Source organism: Syngnathus scovelli, chromosome 1, assembly GCF_024217435.2.
Source record: "Syngnathus scovelli strain Florida chromosome 1, RoL_Ssco_1.2, whole genome shotgun sequence".
Classification (NCBI taxonomy): domain Eukaryota; kingdom Metazoa; phylum Chordata; class Actinopteri; order Syngnathiformes; family Syngnathidae; genus Syngnathus; species Syngnathus scovelli.
In genome coordinates, this window is record NC_090847.1 from 10,600,558 (window position 1) to 10,616,326 (window position 15,769).

Consider the following 15,769-nt stretch of genomic DNA (forward strand, 5'->3'; position numbering starts at 1 on the left):
TGCTTAAAGCACTCTTTAATTTTCTTTTCATCCCTATCTATGCTAGGACGCTTTTGTACTAAGATGTGAGTAATGCGCGTAAATGGGAAACTAACATAAACGCTTTAAGCGCCAAAGTAGCAGATGTGCACCAAGCATCATTTAGTCGTAAATATCAAATGATGTTCAAGCAAAGCGTATCTGCAAACCATTAACAGAGTTTTTGAATTAATACAATGTAATTATGATTGGTTTGTCGCAACTATAATTTATTATATCACTATTGTAGAGCACTCAAGTAATGCTCACTTCTTAGTTGTTGTACCTTGGCAGCCACCGTATTTGTTATTGGGTACTGCGCATGCGCAAACCCGTTCACTTGCGTATGCTGTGATATCGACCAGTTTTACTGAGCGCTGTACCAGTGAGTTATGAATAAATAGAGTTCGGTTTACAAAATATTACCCTCCGTCTGGTCATTCTACAACTATATAACCCTTTAATTTGGTGGGGAAATACGCAGCGGAAGTGTAAATTTATTTTCATGACTTCTCACATCCATATTTGTAACGTCGACCAATAGCGTGAGAGCAGCGAATTTAAAAAGGAGCCGCGGTCGGTTTTCGCTTCATACCAAAACAGCTTTTTGGTTGCAAGGTCGGAGCCTGCAAATTGGAAATATTAGCAAGACTACGGTAACGTTACCAATAATGTCTCGAGTTATTTTTATTTATATACTTCTATGTATGGCTTCGCCCTCTTGTTTTGTGACGGTGTTCGCTGCGCATGTTAACCGCCCTAATATTGGAAAGCTGACAACATCATACGCGTGCCAAAAAAATAACTTAAAGCATGTGCTAATTGCCAGCTAATGGAGCATTTACTTCAATGGTAACGTCTGCCTTTCTTTACAGATACAATGGCTCACATCAATGCAGGACGTGAAAATCAAAGTCTTAACTTCATACCAGGTTGAAAACTTGAGCTAAATTTGTTTTGTTTCCCTGCTTTGAGATATTTGATTTACCATGCAATCTTTACAGAGATGGCCTTGAAGACTCCACTGAGTACCAAAACTATGAAGACTCCTCTGCGTACCGGTCGGAAAGCTTTTGGGATTGTCAATGCACAGTTGTCAACTCCTGTTGTCAATAAGCAAGGGATGAAAACAGAGAAGCTTAAGGTTGGAGATGTATCTGTGATGTGTTTCCAGCAGTGACAAAAGTATTTAAACTGGGGGGGAACCCCAAGGCACTGATTGGTCTTGTTAAAAACCTTTAAGATAAAAAAAACATAAAAACAGCCTTTTGGCATGTACATTTTCCACAGGGAGTTTTTAAATTTCTCTTGTTCTGTTCAAAGGTCACTTTCAAGCAAAAACGTGTAAGAGAAGAGCTTGACATTATGTCACATGTATTAATGTGATGCCATCTCGTGTGATGCCAAACAATGTTGAAAAGCTTAGTTTACTCAACTTTATAGGGCCCTTTAAAAAAAAAAAAAAAAAAAACAGCTGTAAGTTTTGTACACGAGAGCCTACATACAAAAAAATGCATCTATAATTGGCACTTACAACCCTGCACACCCCACATTAGGGTACTTGCAGATAGGACAATAATTTTAAATAAGCTTTCAATAACTTGCCATCCTAAACCTGTTTTCAGTTCTAGGTAATGCATAGCTTCATTGAGTTGCATGGGGCACTGTGGAGCCATTTCTTTTTTAAACTTGTAGTAAATAAAATATATAAAACCTATATGACAGAATTAAAAGCAATTTTTAACTTTAATTCTAGCTTTATTTTCCTCTGCTGCATTACTATATAAAGTTCCTTTTAAATGCCAACATTCCCATTTGTAAATCCCCATCAAAGGTTTACAAGTTTAACGATACCCTTGCCAACCTGAGTTTTATTCTTTCATGTTTTTGTTTTCCTTTGCACCCACCAGGAAGTCAAAATAATGCATGCAGTTCAGAAGAAAGAGGAAGACAATCCAGAGATTGAGAAATTCTTCCCTTACGATCCAATGGGTAACTCTGTTTTCAAAAACAGTATGTAGATTAAAAACAGAACAGCATATTTGCATTTAGACTGTATTTCCCCATTTCAGAGTTTGAGAAATACAGCATTCCTGAGGACTTCATTCCTTTTGGTAGTCTCCCTCTGGCTGGTCTGGCTTTTCCAGAAACACCCCCTCCTTCAGAAGAAGACCAGGATCTTTACCTGCCTCTGCTCCCAAGCCTGTCACCTGCAAGAATGCCACAACGCTTGGGTAACTATTATATTGACTGTATCCCATACTGACACGCATATAGTGCCTAACTCAGAGGTTCCACTGTATCATGAATTCAAATGTCCTTAGGTCTGAGGTGGCTCAAACAACGGCTAGTGTGACATATATTCTTATTTTTTTTCAGATGGCTGCATTGAGTTTGATGCATTCCTCCAAACGATTGATGAGCTGACCATAGAGCTCCCCCCTGAGCCTGACACAAACTGAAATATGTTCAAATACAGCCTTCTACTGTTCAGTTTTTTTATTTGAATATTTGATCGTTTTAATCGTTGCTATATGTCTGCATTTGTCACTTTAAAGCAGTTCAATAAAAACCGATATGCCCTTCCTGGTTTTGCAATACATTGGTAGTCACGTGACATACTCCCGCCTCGAGATTATCATGAACTTTGGCTCAATTCCTCTGGGGAAGTGGTGAAATGTCTCCGCACTAAATTACTTGCGCAAACTGTATTTTGCTTCTAATCCGGTGTTTTGAATTCTGACTAGAAATGCTCCGCAGTCGATACGCTTTGATTTCAAATGTACGTCAGCAACCACCAAAGTCAGAACAGGTGAGTCACGTCAGCGACCTAGAGTAAATTGACTCTTTGGGAGTTCAAAATGGAGACTGTTCAAATGTCTGAATTGTATATAAACAAGGTGGAAAGATATAGTGCAACCATGTGGGAAAGAAACGCGATAATTTGACATTTAATTCCGTCGGACTGATTTACCGCAACCGCAGTACCATGGATGAGGGCAGCTCGACTGGGCAGGATGCCACCACTGACGCCCACCGCGGCCGAGAGTCACGCAGACAAGGCCCCGTTGTGGCGCGACTCTCCCGGTATGGCACGTCGCTCATGCCCGGTGCTCCACAGCGGCGATCGCGACTTTTGCAGAGACAAGACTACTCTGACGCAGACACACTTGCCCAGCGGAAGAAATCCACTAAAGAGTTGTCTCAAGGCGGAGTGGGGTGGGCTCTGTACCCCATGGAGCACGCGTGGATGCTGTCAGCCGTGGAGGGCAATTGCGACACCTTACTGGAGTTCGTATCCCAGGAGCCGATGCTGCTCAGCAGGCGCGACTTCATCAGCGGCTACTCGGTGCTCCACTGGTTGGCCAAGAGCGGCCGGGACGAGACCCTTCTCAAGTTGCTCCACCGGGCCGAGAGGGCCGGAGGACGGCCAGTGAGCGTGGACGTGCGGGGTAGCGGTGGCCTCACCCCGCTGCACGTCGCCAGCATGCACGGCCACTACGCGGTCGTCAAGCTCCTCGTGGGCGCGTTCGGTGCAGACGTGGACCTCATGGACTACGGCGGCAGGCGGGCCTGGCAGTACCTACGCCCAGACGCCCCCCAGGAGATAAAGGAGCTGCTCGGGACATGGGATGACGAGCACTCTCGTAGGGGGGAACCGAACGCCAATAAGAACTGTAACAACAGCAGCGCCGATGTGACGGCGACGCCGGGCGAAGAAGACGCGGAAGCTTTGGCGGACGAGGTAGACTCGTTTGACCGGAACAGGAGAGAAGGCAGCTGGAGGTTTGGTTCCTTAAGAAGGTTCTTCTCCTTTCGTGCCAATAGACGTTGATATTTTCTGTCACCACTGTGCATTCCTTCCCTTGAAAGTGCTTTGGACCATTGCTTATTCTAATCACAATATTTGACATGCTAATAGCACAACACTCCTGTGGGTACAGCTTGTTTTTCCATTTTGCATTTGGCAGAGACAAGAAAACATGCGCAACAAATACTAGCATTGGGAAAAACCTCGACTGCTTTTCATTTGCTGTTTTGCTTTACTCACCCTTAGAGCACTAAGGAATGTAAAATTTTCCGTACACTATAATTGTTAAGTGACATTCTGAGCTGAATAAATCAAAAGTGCAGTGAAAATTACATGAATTGTGATACTGTACATGAAGTATTTGTTTGATAACAGATCTTTTATTTTCAAACACGAACGTAGAACCAGAGTGTGTACAAAGCAGCTGCGGGTCCACCCGACATGAAGGTCCTTCGATGAAATGGAGGGTGGATTCAGCAGGAAGGTCACGTTTACAGACCCAGCTTGGTCCTCCTCCAGTGTCTCCTCTTGGAGTTGTACCTTCAGAATGCAGGAGGATGCTCAATGAAGAGATCAACTGGCACGACTATACCCTGGCTTTCAATAATATAATCATAAAAATGCATGGGTTTTTCTTCTTCTTCAAATCCATTTTCCAATTTACAGATACCACAAGTTGCTTACTGAACAATTTACTTTCTGTATCAGACAAACATTGCAAAAATATTTCAAATTCTAACACTGACCAAAAAAAAGGCCACATAATATGGTTGGTTGACCAATTCAAATTTTTTGTCATAACTGTGGGGATTTCATGGGCACAATGCCCTCCCTGTTTTGCACAAGCTACAAAAAAAACAATGCTGTCATTCAACAGAACAGTAAAATCAAAATGACTATCAAGTATGATTAACACTTGCTTCAACAACTCGCGACTAACTCGCGAACAATGTTTCGGACACAGAGCATCCTCTTCATCCTGACATGATGAAGAGGTTGATGAACTCTGAGGCCGACCAATAATGTCAGCAGGGTTAATGACAGCACTTCACTGGCATCAAGTGCTGCAATTGCAGACCTGCTTTAACTGGCACAAGTCATTACAGTATGCAAAGTGTCAATGCTCACACATGCACTTCTGCCAGCACATCCTCATAACTTCTGCATATCAGTGCGTAAGAAATCCAATGAAAACATTCTATCATTACATGTTTGGCCTCCATTTACTGTCAAGCCCGTACTCCTAGATAAGACCAATGTGGATAATAAGAAGAGCCATGACTTTTTTATATGACCTAGGACTACCTAGGACTACACTACTAGAATTTAGCACAATTTCCTAAATAATGCAATCATAAAAATAAACTTGTGAACATTTCAATTTTTGCCTATAAACAATGTGGCCCATGTGACAATAAAAAAAAAAACTTCTAGAGCAAGGTGGTGCTTGATCAAAGGTTGGCACATCACCAAGTTTCAGTGATACATCCGAAGGATAAGATATTCAAAATTTCTGGTGCAAGGTGCCCATGGATGTCTAAACAGTCAATAGAGGTAATGATATTCATCAATATCGTTAGAATTGGTTTCCATTGTGTCGCGAAAAGCTCGTTCTCACTTAACTAGCACGTTTATGATGCCGTTTTAAATGACCATTGTTCAGACAGCAATGTAAAAAGACACAAGAAGCTCACCTGATCTTATTGCCAGTCTTCATTCTGATCCACTGAGGAATGGGCCTGTTTTGCTTCTGCTTTTTGGCAAGAAAGCGCTTGATTTTGAAAGTCTTGTGGGACGACTAGACAAACAAAACCACAAACACACACGATACAATGAAATCATAAGCGTACGCAAATCATTTGAAATTGTTACGGTTACCAAACCACATGCTAAAGGTCTTATTTGAGCGTTTATGCTAGCTAGCTGGCTTGGGGTGCAGCGCCTTCTAAATGCACACAAAACGTTTTTTTTTAAAGATGCATACAGATATGTAGGACACCGTGAGTATTTTGTCTAAATGTTCTAGGCATACAGAACAGTATACATTGTATATTTTGACGGATGTTAGATGATTTTTTTTATTACCATGTCGGCCACTGACTTTCCCCCACAACGGCAGCGATAGAAGAGGACGAACAACGTGACGTAGCCTGTTTTAGTCAACGGGGCTTCCGGCGGTTTTAGCGTGCCTTGTTATTAACAGCGACACCAGCAGGCAATATCTTGATACAACAGATTTAAGTCTAAATTTGAAACAGTTGGTATTTTTTTTATTATGAATTATGGAAATTACAACATTTGAATGAGAAAAAAATATATAATTTGTAATGCATTAATTGGACAGTATGAGTGCAAAATCAATTTCAGGACAAAATGTCAAAACCAAACTTTTTTACATACGTTAAGACGTGTTAAATGCAGCGTTGTGAGGCAAAAATTTAATTGATAGTGATAGCTTCAAGACCCACTGGATAGAAGTGAAAATCTGTGAGATACAGACCATTTAAAAAATAAAACGTCTTTGTTGAGCTTTGACGCTCACACACACTTTAAACATATCAACCACACCTTTTAAGTTTATGCTAAATCAAGTTAGGGTTAGCTGGTTGGCTCAGGCTAGAGCAGGTCTTTGTGTGAGCTGCGGTTGATAGCAGCTACTGTGCATGTGTGGTTATTTCTTGTTGCTTCAAAAGCAATGCACAAAAAATACACACACACAAAACAACTGGTAGAGCTGTGTTTATTCCATGTTCATAATGCCATTCACAAGCTTGTCAATAATGCTTGGAAAATTTGATGTGAGCGATGAACAGAAATAAAACAGAATGTTTGCAATGATACGGTTTAAAAATAAGGTCACTTGAGGGTTTTCTGTGCCCTGCAGGCAAACTCTTTGTTTTACCGAGTGAAACTAAAGAGGTTCACTTAGAGGCACAACCAAGCTCCACTCTGAACCACAAGTGGGCCTCAAACATGGAAGAGCAGGCCCTGAGGCGACATACTGCTCACAGTCTCGCTGGCCGCATCCTTCTCCATCATACCAAAAAGACGCCCCAAGCAGAAATCTGCTCAGTCGTCACCCTTCTCAGCCATTTTTTTTGTCTCTGTGTCTGGCTTCCTGTCCACAGAGCTGGCATCACCTCCTCCTCCTCCTCCGCCTCCTGCTGGGCGATTGCGGCTTCTTACTCCAGGCTGGTACAGCTGGATAGCGGGACGATCCTGATACGAAAACACAAATCAGACAAATATATTCTTTAAAAATACATGCACATATCAAATGTACAGATGGAAATGTAGACATGATCAATAGGTAGACAAACAGCAACTAGAAAGACTGTTGGATTACTTTATTCCGAAGTCGTTCTCTCTTGGCGCTGTCGTCCTTCTTGTCGTGCTTTGGCGCCTTTTCCATCTTGTCAGATTCTGATGTGTTGTCCGTTCGTTTTTTTTCCGACGGCCGCTCCCTCTCTTTTTTGGATGGTCCCTCTTCCTCCGCCCACTTCCTGGTGACGTTCTCACCGTCGTGCCTTTCCCTCCTCCTGCGTCGCTCTTGCCGTCTCATGCGTTCTTTCTCCCTTTGTTGACGCTCCTTCTCTAGCTCACGCTCCCTGTCCCGATCATGCTCACCATCATGCTCCCGAAACTCCTTAAGGCCTTCCTCATCAGCTCTAATGGGGGAGAAAACGCGGAATATAAACATAAATATAAACATAATCATATACAAAATATTGAAATAAAACCCATTACTTAAAAATGAAAAGAAAACAAAACAAAGTGAAATTGACTGGAATGTATAAACTAATTCAACCCGTAAATGTATTTTTTAAAATAAACCATTATATGATAATATATGTAGCTGAAGTAAAATAAATTCAATGTACATCCATTCTTAAAAAAAATAATTAATTGAAAAATTATTTTGAAACTGTGACAAAACAACACACGTGCTACCAAAATTCAATTAAAATAAGGTTCTAGATTCAATACAATGTGGTGGAGTGGATAATGAAATTTTTCATATGCAGTACCAGTACGTATAAAACTATATGAGGCAAATATGACCTACTTCTTTGCGCGCTCCTCCTTGCTGTCATTGTTTTGTCGTCTCTTGTGCTCTGCGCTTCTGCTGTACTCTTTGCTGGGCCTCTCAGCTTTTTTAAACTTCTCCTTCGCATTATCCGAGTCAGCACCGTCTCCTCTGTCTGGCTTTTTAAGCAGCTACATGGCGAACAACGAGTGGACATCTTACTGCGGCGTGTGGAGGCATTTTGAACTACATCTTACCAATGGTTAAACAAATACTGTTTACTCCTTAAAGTGTGAGTACTTTTGATACCTCGGTCACTTACTTTTATTTTTGGCTCGTCTTTGACTTGGTCCTTGTCGAGCTCCGGTTTCTTCATTTTCTCAGTTCCTTTGCGCTTCCGCCGCTCCTCCTCGCGCCACTTACGGCGTTCCTCATCTCGCAGGCGCTTGCGCTCCAGCTCACGCCGCCTCCTCTCCTCTTTCTTCTCCTCCCTGATTCTCTGAGGAGAGAACAAGAACAAGTCTGTCTTCTGTCGTTCAGTTCGGCTCACTGTGAGGTCTGACTTACCTGCTTATTCTTCAGGAAGTCCAGCAAAGGAGTTGTTTTTTTAGCTTCAGGAAAAACAAAGGTTAGATGTTGATTATTTTAATGTAGGGCTTGGTGACATGGACTTGAACATGGATAATACAATTCTATCTTGTTTTTAATTTTATTTTTTCCATTCTGGAATTAGCTTCATTTGCCCTGATACCACATGAGCTTTGAAATGGTTTATTCACAGCAAATCGCCCCGCCCCAACCCCAACTTGAATAAACCTAAAAAAAATAAAGATAAATATTGTTTTTCTTATCGACAGGTCATATGAAAACAAAGATGTGAAAATAAGGTGTGCCTCTCTCAAGAGTCTTTTCCTGTGTGTAGTAGTTGTACAGGTGAGTCAAGGCAACCATATTTGTGGTTTTGAAATAAATATCTTGGTTAAAAAATTCCATTACTGCTTATGCAACATATGGATGGGCCTTCAGCAATGTTCAATGCAACTGACTGTGTGATGGCCTCCCGTCAGGCTCCTTCTTTGTTATTTGGAAAAACCGCTAAAGTACTGATATCTGCTGAAAGTTACTCTTTTGACATGATTTGTGAAAAAGTCACTAAATCTAACTTGATAATACTGAGTCTGCTTAGGTAAACTAGTTCCTCTCTGTTTGCAGTTGAGGAAGCAGTGCACACATCAGCAAAAATAAATCATCCTGGCAAATATTTTTGAATTCAATGACAAAACCGATGACTCGCCCACTCGGGCCAGCCCTACCGTAAAGTTTACTGACCTACAAGCTCCTTGGACCTAGCTTCAAGCTCTTCTAGCAAAGTCTCCGGCGTGGATGTCAACTTCTCATTGTCTCCAGTATAATAATCCAAGAATTTCTTGTAATCAGGATCTAGACCAACATGCACATAATAATACACAATATTGTAAAAGGTTCAGAATAAATGTACTTTTTGTTGTAATGACTAAACACGCAGGAGACCACAATGACCCACAAACGTTTTTGATTAATAAAAGTATTGTGTAATGCAAGAAATATTTTTCATCTCTGAAAATACACACCGTCACTAATGGTTCCACATTTGGAGTCCTTTTTCTTGCTTCTTTTTTTGGAAGTCTTTTGAAAAGGTGCAAATTCCACAATAGCGGGGTACTCCTGTCCTGTTTGCCAAAAAGTGTGTGCAAACTGACTGAGTGCACATTCACATAAAGTTTAACGCCGGGATTCTTTTTGATACCTCTGCTGTCAATGAACACGTAGCCATCGAAGCGATCCCTGAACAGGACGATATCTTCTTGGTTTTTAAAGTTTATGTAAGCCCTCGCATAGAGGTGAGGATACAGGCTAGAGGAGAAACATTAAAGAAGACATTTATGATCTTAAAGCACCACTGTATTTACAAATATTTTATTCAAGGTATATTTATTGTGTAATAATTTACATTGACCCACAGTAATAATTAATTTGAATTAGATCACTCAAAGGAACATTTTCAGAAATAGGGAGCTCAGAAAAATGTTCATTTAGTTGCTCAATTTCACACAGCCATTTGTATACAAACAATATATTTCTTTAAATGTCAATATTGTATAATATGTTCAACTTTATGTCACGTTTATGATGTCACAAGATCACCTGGTGTCATTGGAGAAGAACTCCAAGTAGTCTAATTCTGGAAGAGGCTGAAGTTGCTCCTCCAGCTCCTCTTTAGTGAGACTCGGTGGCAGCCTTCTGATGACAATCTAGTGCAGCGGTTGTCTCCATAAGTACACAGCATAGGAAACTGCAATAATGGCTATTCCCAATGCTACTTTGATAAATCATCAAAAAAATATATCCTTTTACAATACTGGTAAATTCTTACACATTAGAGTGAGCTGACTTACAGACATGTTAACCACTAGTTTACCTTTTGTCAGAAAACACCCGATTAAAATCTGAAAATTGAACATATTCGTATCAACATACTGGTATGAATAAGGTCGTATTGAAAACGTAAAAATAATAACACACAAATATTCACGGATGTAACGTGGTAAAAATATGATAGCTAAACGTAATACAGATTAAATGTTACGACAATCACAACTAATACGAGCGAGCTAACGTAGCCTAGCCTATCTCAGCTCGAGTTTTACCTTTGTCATGGTCTCCTTCTTTTCTTTCAATTTTTCCGTCCTATCTGAATCTTCACACATTAATTCCACCCTCATCTCCCTGGGTCGAGTGTTTTCCTTATCTTCCTTCATATTTGTAAAAGGCTAATTGTGTCAAGTTTGACTTATTCCTGGGACTTGTTTACTTTTTTTTAAAAAAACTTCATCGAAGTGCGTGGGAACAAAGCACGCATGCGCCGCGTTCAACGTCCCCTTTTTAAACGTAGTACTGCAGAAGGGCGAGAGAAGGCGCTGTGGGGATGTATTCATCCATATAGTCATTCAGAATAAAAGATTTAGACGTGAGCTTGCCACATTATATTTTATAATTTTGTTGTGGGTTGCGATTGATTCAAATAAATTAAACACGAACTCTAAAATAGTAATTTAACATGTTTTCCATGCAAATTCTCGGCATGAATTATATTATTTTGAATAATTCCTGCAGTCGTTTCTGCTTCCGGTGGAGCCCGGGGAGCGCCATTTTGTTAGCTTCCCTAGCAAAATAAAGGGGACAAGTTGGTGGTCATCTTATGTTATTGTTCTTTCGGGCTGTTGAACACCTTTCGCCGTCATGTGGTATGAAATTCTACCCGGTCTCGGCATCATGGCGGTGTGTCTCATCATTCCTGGTGTTGCCACTACACAGATCCATAAATTCACTAATGGTGGAAAGGTGAGCTGGTGGCTACTGGATGCTAGGTGCTAATGTAGCGGTAATAAAAATATTTAAACGTCTGGTTGAAAACTAATATGTGTATTTTCACGCAGGAAAAAAGAATCGCCCGAGTTCCGTGGCAGTGGAACCTGATGGAAAGAGACAAGCGGGTGTCGGGAACAGGGCGCTACTTTGACTCCAAGGTGAACGTTCACGCCTGTCACAAGCCCGACCTTGCTCGTTAGCTGCCGATATAAACTCCAACATTATCATAACTTTATTGCTAAAGAATGCTGAGCAATATATTTTTTCTTCTACAGGGACTCGAGAACATCCACTGAGGACAAGGAAGAACGTTTGTTGTACATTCAAAAAAAAGTTTTATTGCACATTAATTTGTGTCTATTGTACTAATTAAAATGTTGATATCAACTGTTGATTGACTGGTATCTGTGTTGCTATTTAACACTATCATAGAATAATGGAGTGCTCTTCAACTTTTGAGCCAAGGAAAATATTATACATAACATAACCTGACAACACGCCACCAACGAAAATAAAATATGTAGCCTAGAGCAGGGGTCCCCAGCCACCGGTTTGTGGGTCACTTGGTACCGGGCCGCTAAGCAGCACAGAAGAAAAAAGATGTTTTATCGACAATATATCAGGTCAAGACGCTCATCCCGGTCACGTGACGTGTTTCCCCAGTCGATCCCGCAAAGCTAGCAAAAATGAGTAAGAATTAATTATAAAAAACATTTTAAAAATTGGCGATTCTCTCCCAATTACATCCGTCGGTTCAGGTCAAGACGCTCGTCTCGGTCATGTGATATGTCACCTCAGTCGAGCCCGCGAAGCAAGCAAATATGAGCAAGAAACACAGATGTTTGGAAAGCTTCTTCGGAAAGGGGAAAAAAGCCTAATGAGGGGACGGAAGAAGAGGCTACGAAGAAGAAAAGGAAAGCTGCATTTAAAAGGACATTTCTGGAGTCCTACTTAAAATATGGATTTATCGCCACAGATGACTGACGCGCCAAGCCTACTCTGCATAATATGTGGCGACAGGCTAGCTAACAAGGCAATGAAGCCTTCAAAACTGCTTCGGCACATGGTGACCAAGCATCCTGTATTAAAAGACAAACCTTAACTACTTCGGGTGTCATTGTCTCCGATTACGCCTAGATGGGACCGGCTCGTTTCTGAGAAACAACCTCAGTGCTCCCACTAATTCAACGTAATGGTGAGTTTTATTTTATGTCGTTTATACTTGTTTTTATGCCAGTTGTATCATTTTATTTCATCGTATTTATATATTGATTATAAATGTATTATTTATTTATGTAAAGGTCGGTCCGCGAAAATATTTCTGACGCATAACCGGTCCGTGGCGCAGAAAAGGTTATTAGCATTCAGAAAAGGATATCAGTATTATTAGTTGCAAAGGTCATTTTACTAATTGATTTGTAACTTGAACAATAGCAAACAAAAACAAATTGATGTATCTTGCAAAAAATGGTGGTATTTACATAATCGCATTCAAACGCGCTCGAAGTGGAGCTGTTTGTATCATGGCTTTTCCTCTTTCCCTTTGGTCTTCCTGTAGACCATCTCTTTGAAGCTGGACAGGATCTTGCTCTCCCTTTTCCGTCTTTCCTCCTGATTGAAAGAGGCCAGCGCTCTTTTCTCGTCCGCACTGTAGATCTGGTTTTCCTTTCGCAGACGCACGGCCTCCATGCGGCGATGTCTGCAGGGGGTGACAGTCATATCATTTGAGTCCAACCCAAGGCAAATGGCAGAAATCATGAACGGAAAGAAACGTATGAAGACAACTACGTACCTGCTGCCGCTCATGACGTAGCCTGATTTTTCAAAGTCTGCAATCTCGTTGCTTGTCAGGCCAATTTCTCCTCTCCTTGGAATACGTTTTCCGGCTTTAACATATTCCGCCATGGCCGCACCTTCACCTGGCAGCAGCGCATGACCGAAACTGCAAGACAAAATGATACATGTTAAATACTTTGTCGAAGCATAACTGTGAAGCATTCTTTGTTTCTTAGATGTAGACTTTTGTATTGTTTGAGGAGATGCAATGATCTTTGCTGGCAGAAAATGACGTTATACAATAGTCTCAAATGTAACTTCAGTTGACTTTTTTTCCCCTCTACTCACTCTAAAGGTCTCTCATCCTGAGACAGGAGTGTGAGCGGCGCTTCAGGTCCCACCAGGTTATCTTCGGCGGAGCCTTTCTCAACCCACATCACCTCGCCAGCATCTTCGTCCTCTTCCTCAGACTCACTGCTGCTGGAGTCGCTCGACGACTTTCGGCTTTTTCTCGCCTTCTTTTTCTTGGACTTCTTGGACCTGAGAGCAAATGTGGTCTTGTTTCAGTAGCTTTCTTTGCAGAGGAAAACAATCGCTGCAGTAACACATACTTCTTGCTCTTCTTTTTCTTATTCTTCTTTTTCTTTACTCCGTCCTCTGGGAAAATTTTTGAGTTTAACACGTGTAGTAGAAACGTTAAATAGTGCATTAAAATGTAACTTACCATCTGCGTCGGATTCCATACCACTGTCTGACTGCTTCTTATGCTTTTTCTTCTTGGACTTCTTCTTTTTCTTCCTCTTTTCATCTACAAACACATGGGAGCAATACCGTTTAAAAAAGACACCGTGCCTTTTCCGTCACAATTTGAAGCACTGGAAACATGGCAGATAAGCTCCATTTTGAGTTGGCAAGTATTGTACATGTATTTTTTAATATATATAATAAATGTGCGTGTGGGCTCCACAAGTACCTCCCGAGTTTGATGCCGAGCTGACATTATTCCCGTCATCTTCAACTGGTGTGAATTCATCAGAGCTGGTGGAGAAAAACAAAATTGATGTTAAACTTTCTGTGACTGAATACACTTGCGACTCAATGAAAAGCATTTCATGGTGAAGGCAACCCTTATCTGACTTACTCTTCTTCTTTCACCCTCGGCGAATATCCCCAAACTTCGGGACAACCTTGCTCGCCGATCCTCTCTCGCTCCTTCAGCCGCCTGCGACAAACAAGCACACGTCACACTCAACTGCTTGAGTTCACCAGCTTACTATCTAAAAGGGGCCATTGGTTAGTCTGGCCATGTGTGGTTTCAAGGTTGCAAACGGCTTAAAGCCAGTCGCACACCAGATGACGTGACCAAATAATGAATAATAATGAAATATGAATAATAATGAAAATGAAAAACATGTTACCGACCGCGGTCACGGCAAAATAAACACTGTCGTATTTATTTACTTTCTACGTCATCCATTTTATTGGCATTAAAGTGTGTTTACTACTTTATCAAGACCCTAGCTCATTACTAACACCTGTAGGCGAACATAACAGAACGTAGACGTTGGCTAACATTTTGTTCAGTGTCTATTCCAAGTGCTAAAATGATTATATTACAATGGAAAATAAGTATATACCTTGCCATGAATTCTTCTTGTCTCTGTCTTTGGGCATCGTCTCTCTGTTGGTCGTGGTAAAAATCGTCTCTGGAGCCATACCGCCACGAAGTGTCTCTCTGCTCGGACCAGCGGTTGTGACTTTGGCTGCCGCTGGAGTACCGTTCTCGCGATCGGGACCGACTACGGTGGGGGCTTCCGATTCGGAACCGCTTAATGGTCCTCGCCTCCCTAAGTCGGTGCTCCCGTTCCTGTCGCTCACGCTCCCTGTCGCGAGGCCTCGGTAGTTTGGGCCCGAAGCTGCCCGGAGATATGCTCCTCTCCCGGCTGCGGGAGCGAGAGTGGGTTCGAACGTGCCGGGGACTCCGAGAGGCCGAACGGCTGAAATGTGGCATGACTGAAGCCGATTAACCTCAGGGGGGGAGGGGGATCCGGTATTATGTATTAGAAAAGGGAAAACACCTCTGCTAAACCAAGTACGATTTAGTCAACAACCCAGGATCAGTATAGAGTTCCTTTTCCTTCTCCTTCTTCTTCGTTGTGTATTTCCGTTTCCGAATATTAGACTCCGCCTATGTAGACGCCTAATTGGGTAGACTGCCCAGTAACTTGTAATACGTTAGTGCCTCCGCCGTATTGTATGTTTCAGGTCAGCCTGCAAAGTATCCAAGTATCGATCCATCCATCCGTCTGTTCATCCATAATCCATCCATCCATATTATTATATCTCCATCTTGAAAATGAGAAAGTATCTGTAAAGTATATACTTCACTGTTTAAGATGAGAAAAAAAATATCTCTATTTCATATTCCAAAGTGTGCCTCAAACATTGAGAGACTCGCGTCAAAAAGATAATTCAGTATTTTGCATTTAAATTGCAAACTAACTGTGGACATAAACAGTGAATCGTTTGAACATATAAGGTGTGGGATACAAAGAATGTGGTAAGAATGAACAAAAAAATCATTAGACAGACTCCTACTTTTGAAACAGTGAAGAGATTACGTGTTATTCAAATTGGCAGCCATTGTAGGACGTGCCGAGAGGCTTGTCCGCCGCATTAAATCTAAACTTGAATGTAAAGCCGTGAGCCCATCAAATATGGCGGCCACG

General features: G+C 41.6%; 6 protein-coding genes, 1 long non-coding RNA gene and 1 other non-coding gene across 9 annotated transcripts; 3 read left to right on the top strand and 5 right to left on the bottom strand.

The window, feature by feature from the left end:
• Window positions 1-317: 317 nt before the first annotated feature.
• On the top strand, window positions 318-2,603 carry pttg1 (PTTG1 regulator of sister chromatid separation, securin). Of its 2 annotated transcripts, none has more exons than XM_049755777.1 (6): window positions 318-403; window positions 894-950; window positions 1,023-1,162; window positions 1,929-2,010; window positions 2,091-2,252; window positions 2,398-2,603. In XM_049755777.1, exons 2-6 carry the CDS (start codon window positions 899-901, stop codon window positions 2,478-2,480), a joined length of 519 nt encoding a protein of 172 aa, XP_049611734.1. In that variant the 5' UTR covers window positions 318-403; window positions 894-898; the 3' UTR covers window positions 2,481-2,603. The 2 variants fall into 2 exon arrangements, with proteins under 2 accessions (XP_049611734.1, XP_049611650.1); XM_049755693.2 differs by lacking the exon at window positions 318-403 and adding an exon at window positions 423-674.
• On the bottom strand, window positions 2,060-3,136 carry LOC125990114 (uncharacterized). The gene is made up of 2 exons (XR_007488826.1): window positions 2,993-3,136; window positions 2,060-2,228 (listed from the first exon to the last, which is right to left on the bottom strand). It is a non-coding gene; the product is annotated as an uncharacterized lncRNA (long non-coding RNA).
• sowahd (sosondowah ankyrin repeat domain family d) lies at window positions 2,640-3,853 on the top strand. Its single transcript, XM_049755344.1, has 2 exons — window positions 2,640-2,830; window positions 3,004-3,853. The coding sequence occupies exons 1-2, from the start codon at window positions 2,799-2,801 to the stop codon at window positions 3,851-3,853; spliced, it is 882 nt and encodes a 293-aa protein (XP_049611301.1). The 5' UTR covers window positions 2,640-2,798.
• Window positions 3,854-4,187: 334 nt separating this feature from the next.
• Window positions 4,188-6,054, bottom strand: rpl39 (ribosomal protein L39). The gene is made up of 3 exons (XM_049756497.1): window positions 5,915-6,054; window positions 5,524-5,627; window positions 4,188-4,369 (listed from the first exon to the last, which is right to left on the bottom strand). Exons 1-3 carry the CDS (start codon window positions 5,915-5,917, stop codon window positions 4,321-4,323), a joined length of 156 nt encoding a protein of 51 aa, XP_049612454.1. The 5' UTR covers window positions 5,918-6,054; the 3' UTR covers window positions 4,188-4,320.
• On the bottom strand, window positions 4,777-4,914 carry LOC125994071 (small nucleolar RNA SNORA69). The gene has a single exon (XR_007490486.1). It is a non-coding gene; the product is annotated as a small nucleolar RNA SNORA69 (small nucleolar RNA).
• Window positions 6,055-6,552: 498 nt separating the features above from the next.
• On the bottom strand, window positions 6,553-10,771 carry upf3b (UPF3B regulator of nonsense mediated mRNA decay). The gene is made up of 10 exons (XM_049750823.1): window positions 10,544-10,771; window positions 10,041-10,147; window positions 9,643-9,749; window positions 9,467-9,565; window positions 9,186-9,296; window positions 8,424-8,467; window positions 8,179-8,355; window positions 7,896-8,047; window positions 7,176-7,497; window positions 6,553-7,048 (listed from the first exon to the last, which is right to left on the bottom strand). Exons 1-10 carry the CDS (start codon window positions 10,652-10,654, stop codon window positions 6,899-6,901), a joined length of 1,380 nt encoding a protein of 459 aa, XP_049606780.1. The 5' UTR covers window positions 10,655-10,771; the 3' UTR covers window positions 6,553-6,898.
• Window positions 10,772-11,044: 273 nt separating this feature from the next.
• On the bottom strand, window positions 11,045-15,216 carry nkap (NFKB activating protein). The gene is made up of 8 exons (XM_049753909.2): window positions 14,678-15,216; window positions 14,182-14,262; window positions 14,014-14,078; window positions 13,765-13,848; window positions 13,652-13,697; window positions 13,389-13,580; window positions 13,057-13,206; window positions 11,045-12,963 (listed from the first exon to the last, which is right to left on the bottom strand). The coding sequence occupies exons 1-8, from the start codon at window positions 15,049-15,051 to the stop codon at window positions 12,786-12,788; spliced, it is 1,170 nt and encodes a 389-aa protein (XP_049609866.1). The 5' UTR covers window positions 15,052-15,216; the 3' UTR covers window positions 11,045-12,785.
• On the top strand, window positions 11,088-11,656 carry ndufa1 (NADH:ubiquinone oxidoreductase subunit A1). The gene is made up of 3 exons (XM_049756387.1): window positions 11,088-11,237; window positions 11,333-11,422; window positions 11,540-11,656. The coding sequence occupies exons 1-3, from the start codon at window positions 11,136-11,138 to the stop codon at window positions 11,558-11,560; spliced, it is 213 nt and encodes a 70-aa protein (XP_049612344.1). The 5' UTR covers window positions 11,088-11,135; the 3' UTR covers window positions 11,561-11,656.
• Window positions 15,217-15,769: the final 553 nt, after the last annotated feature.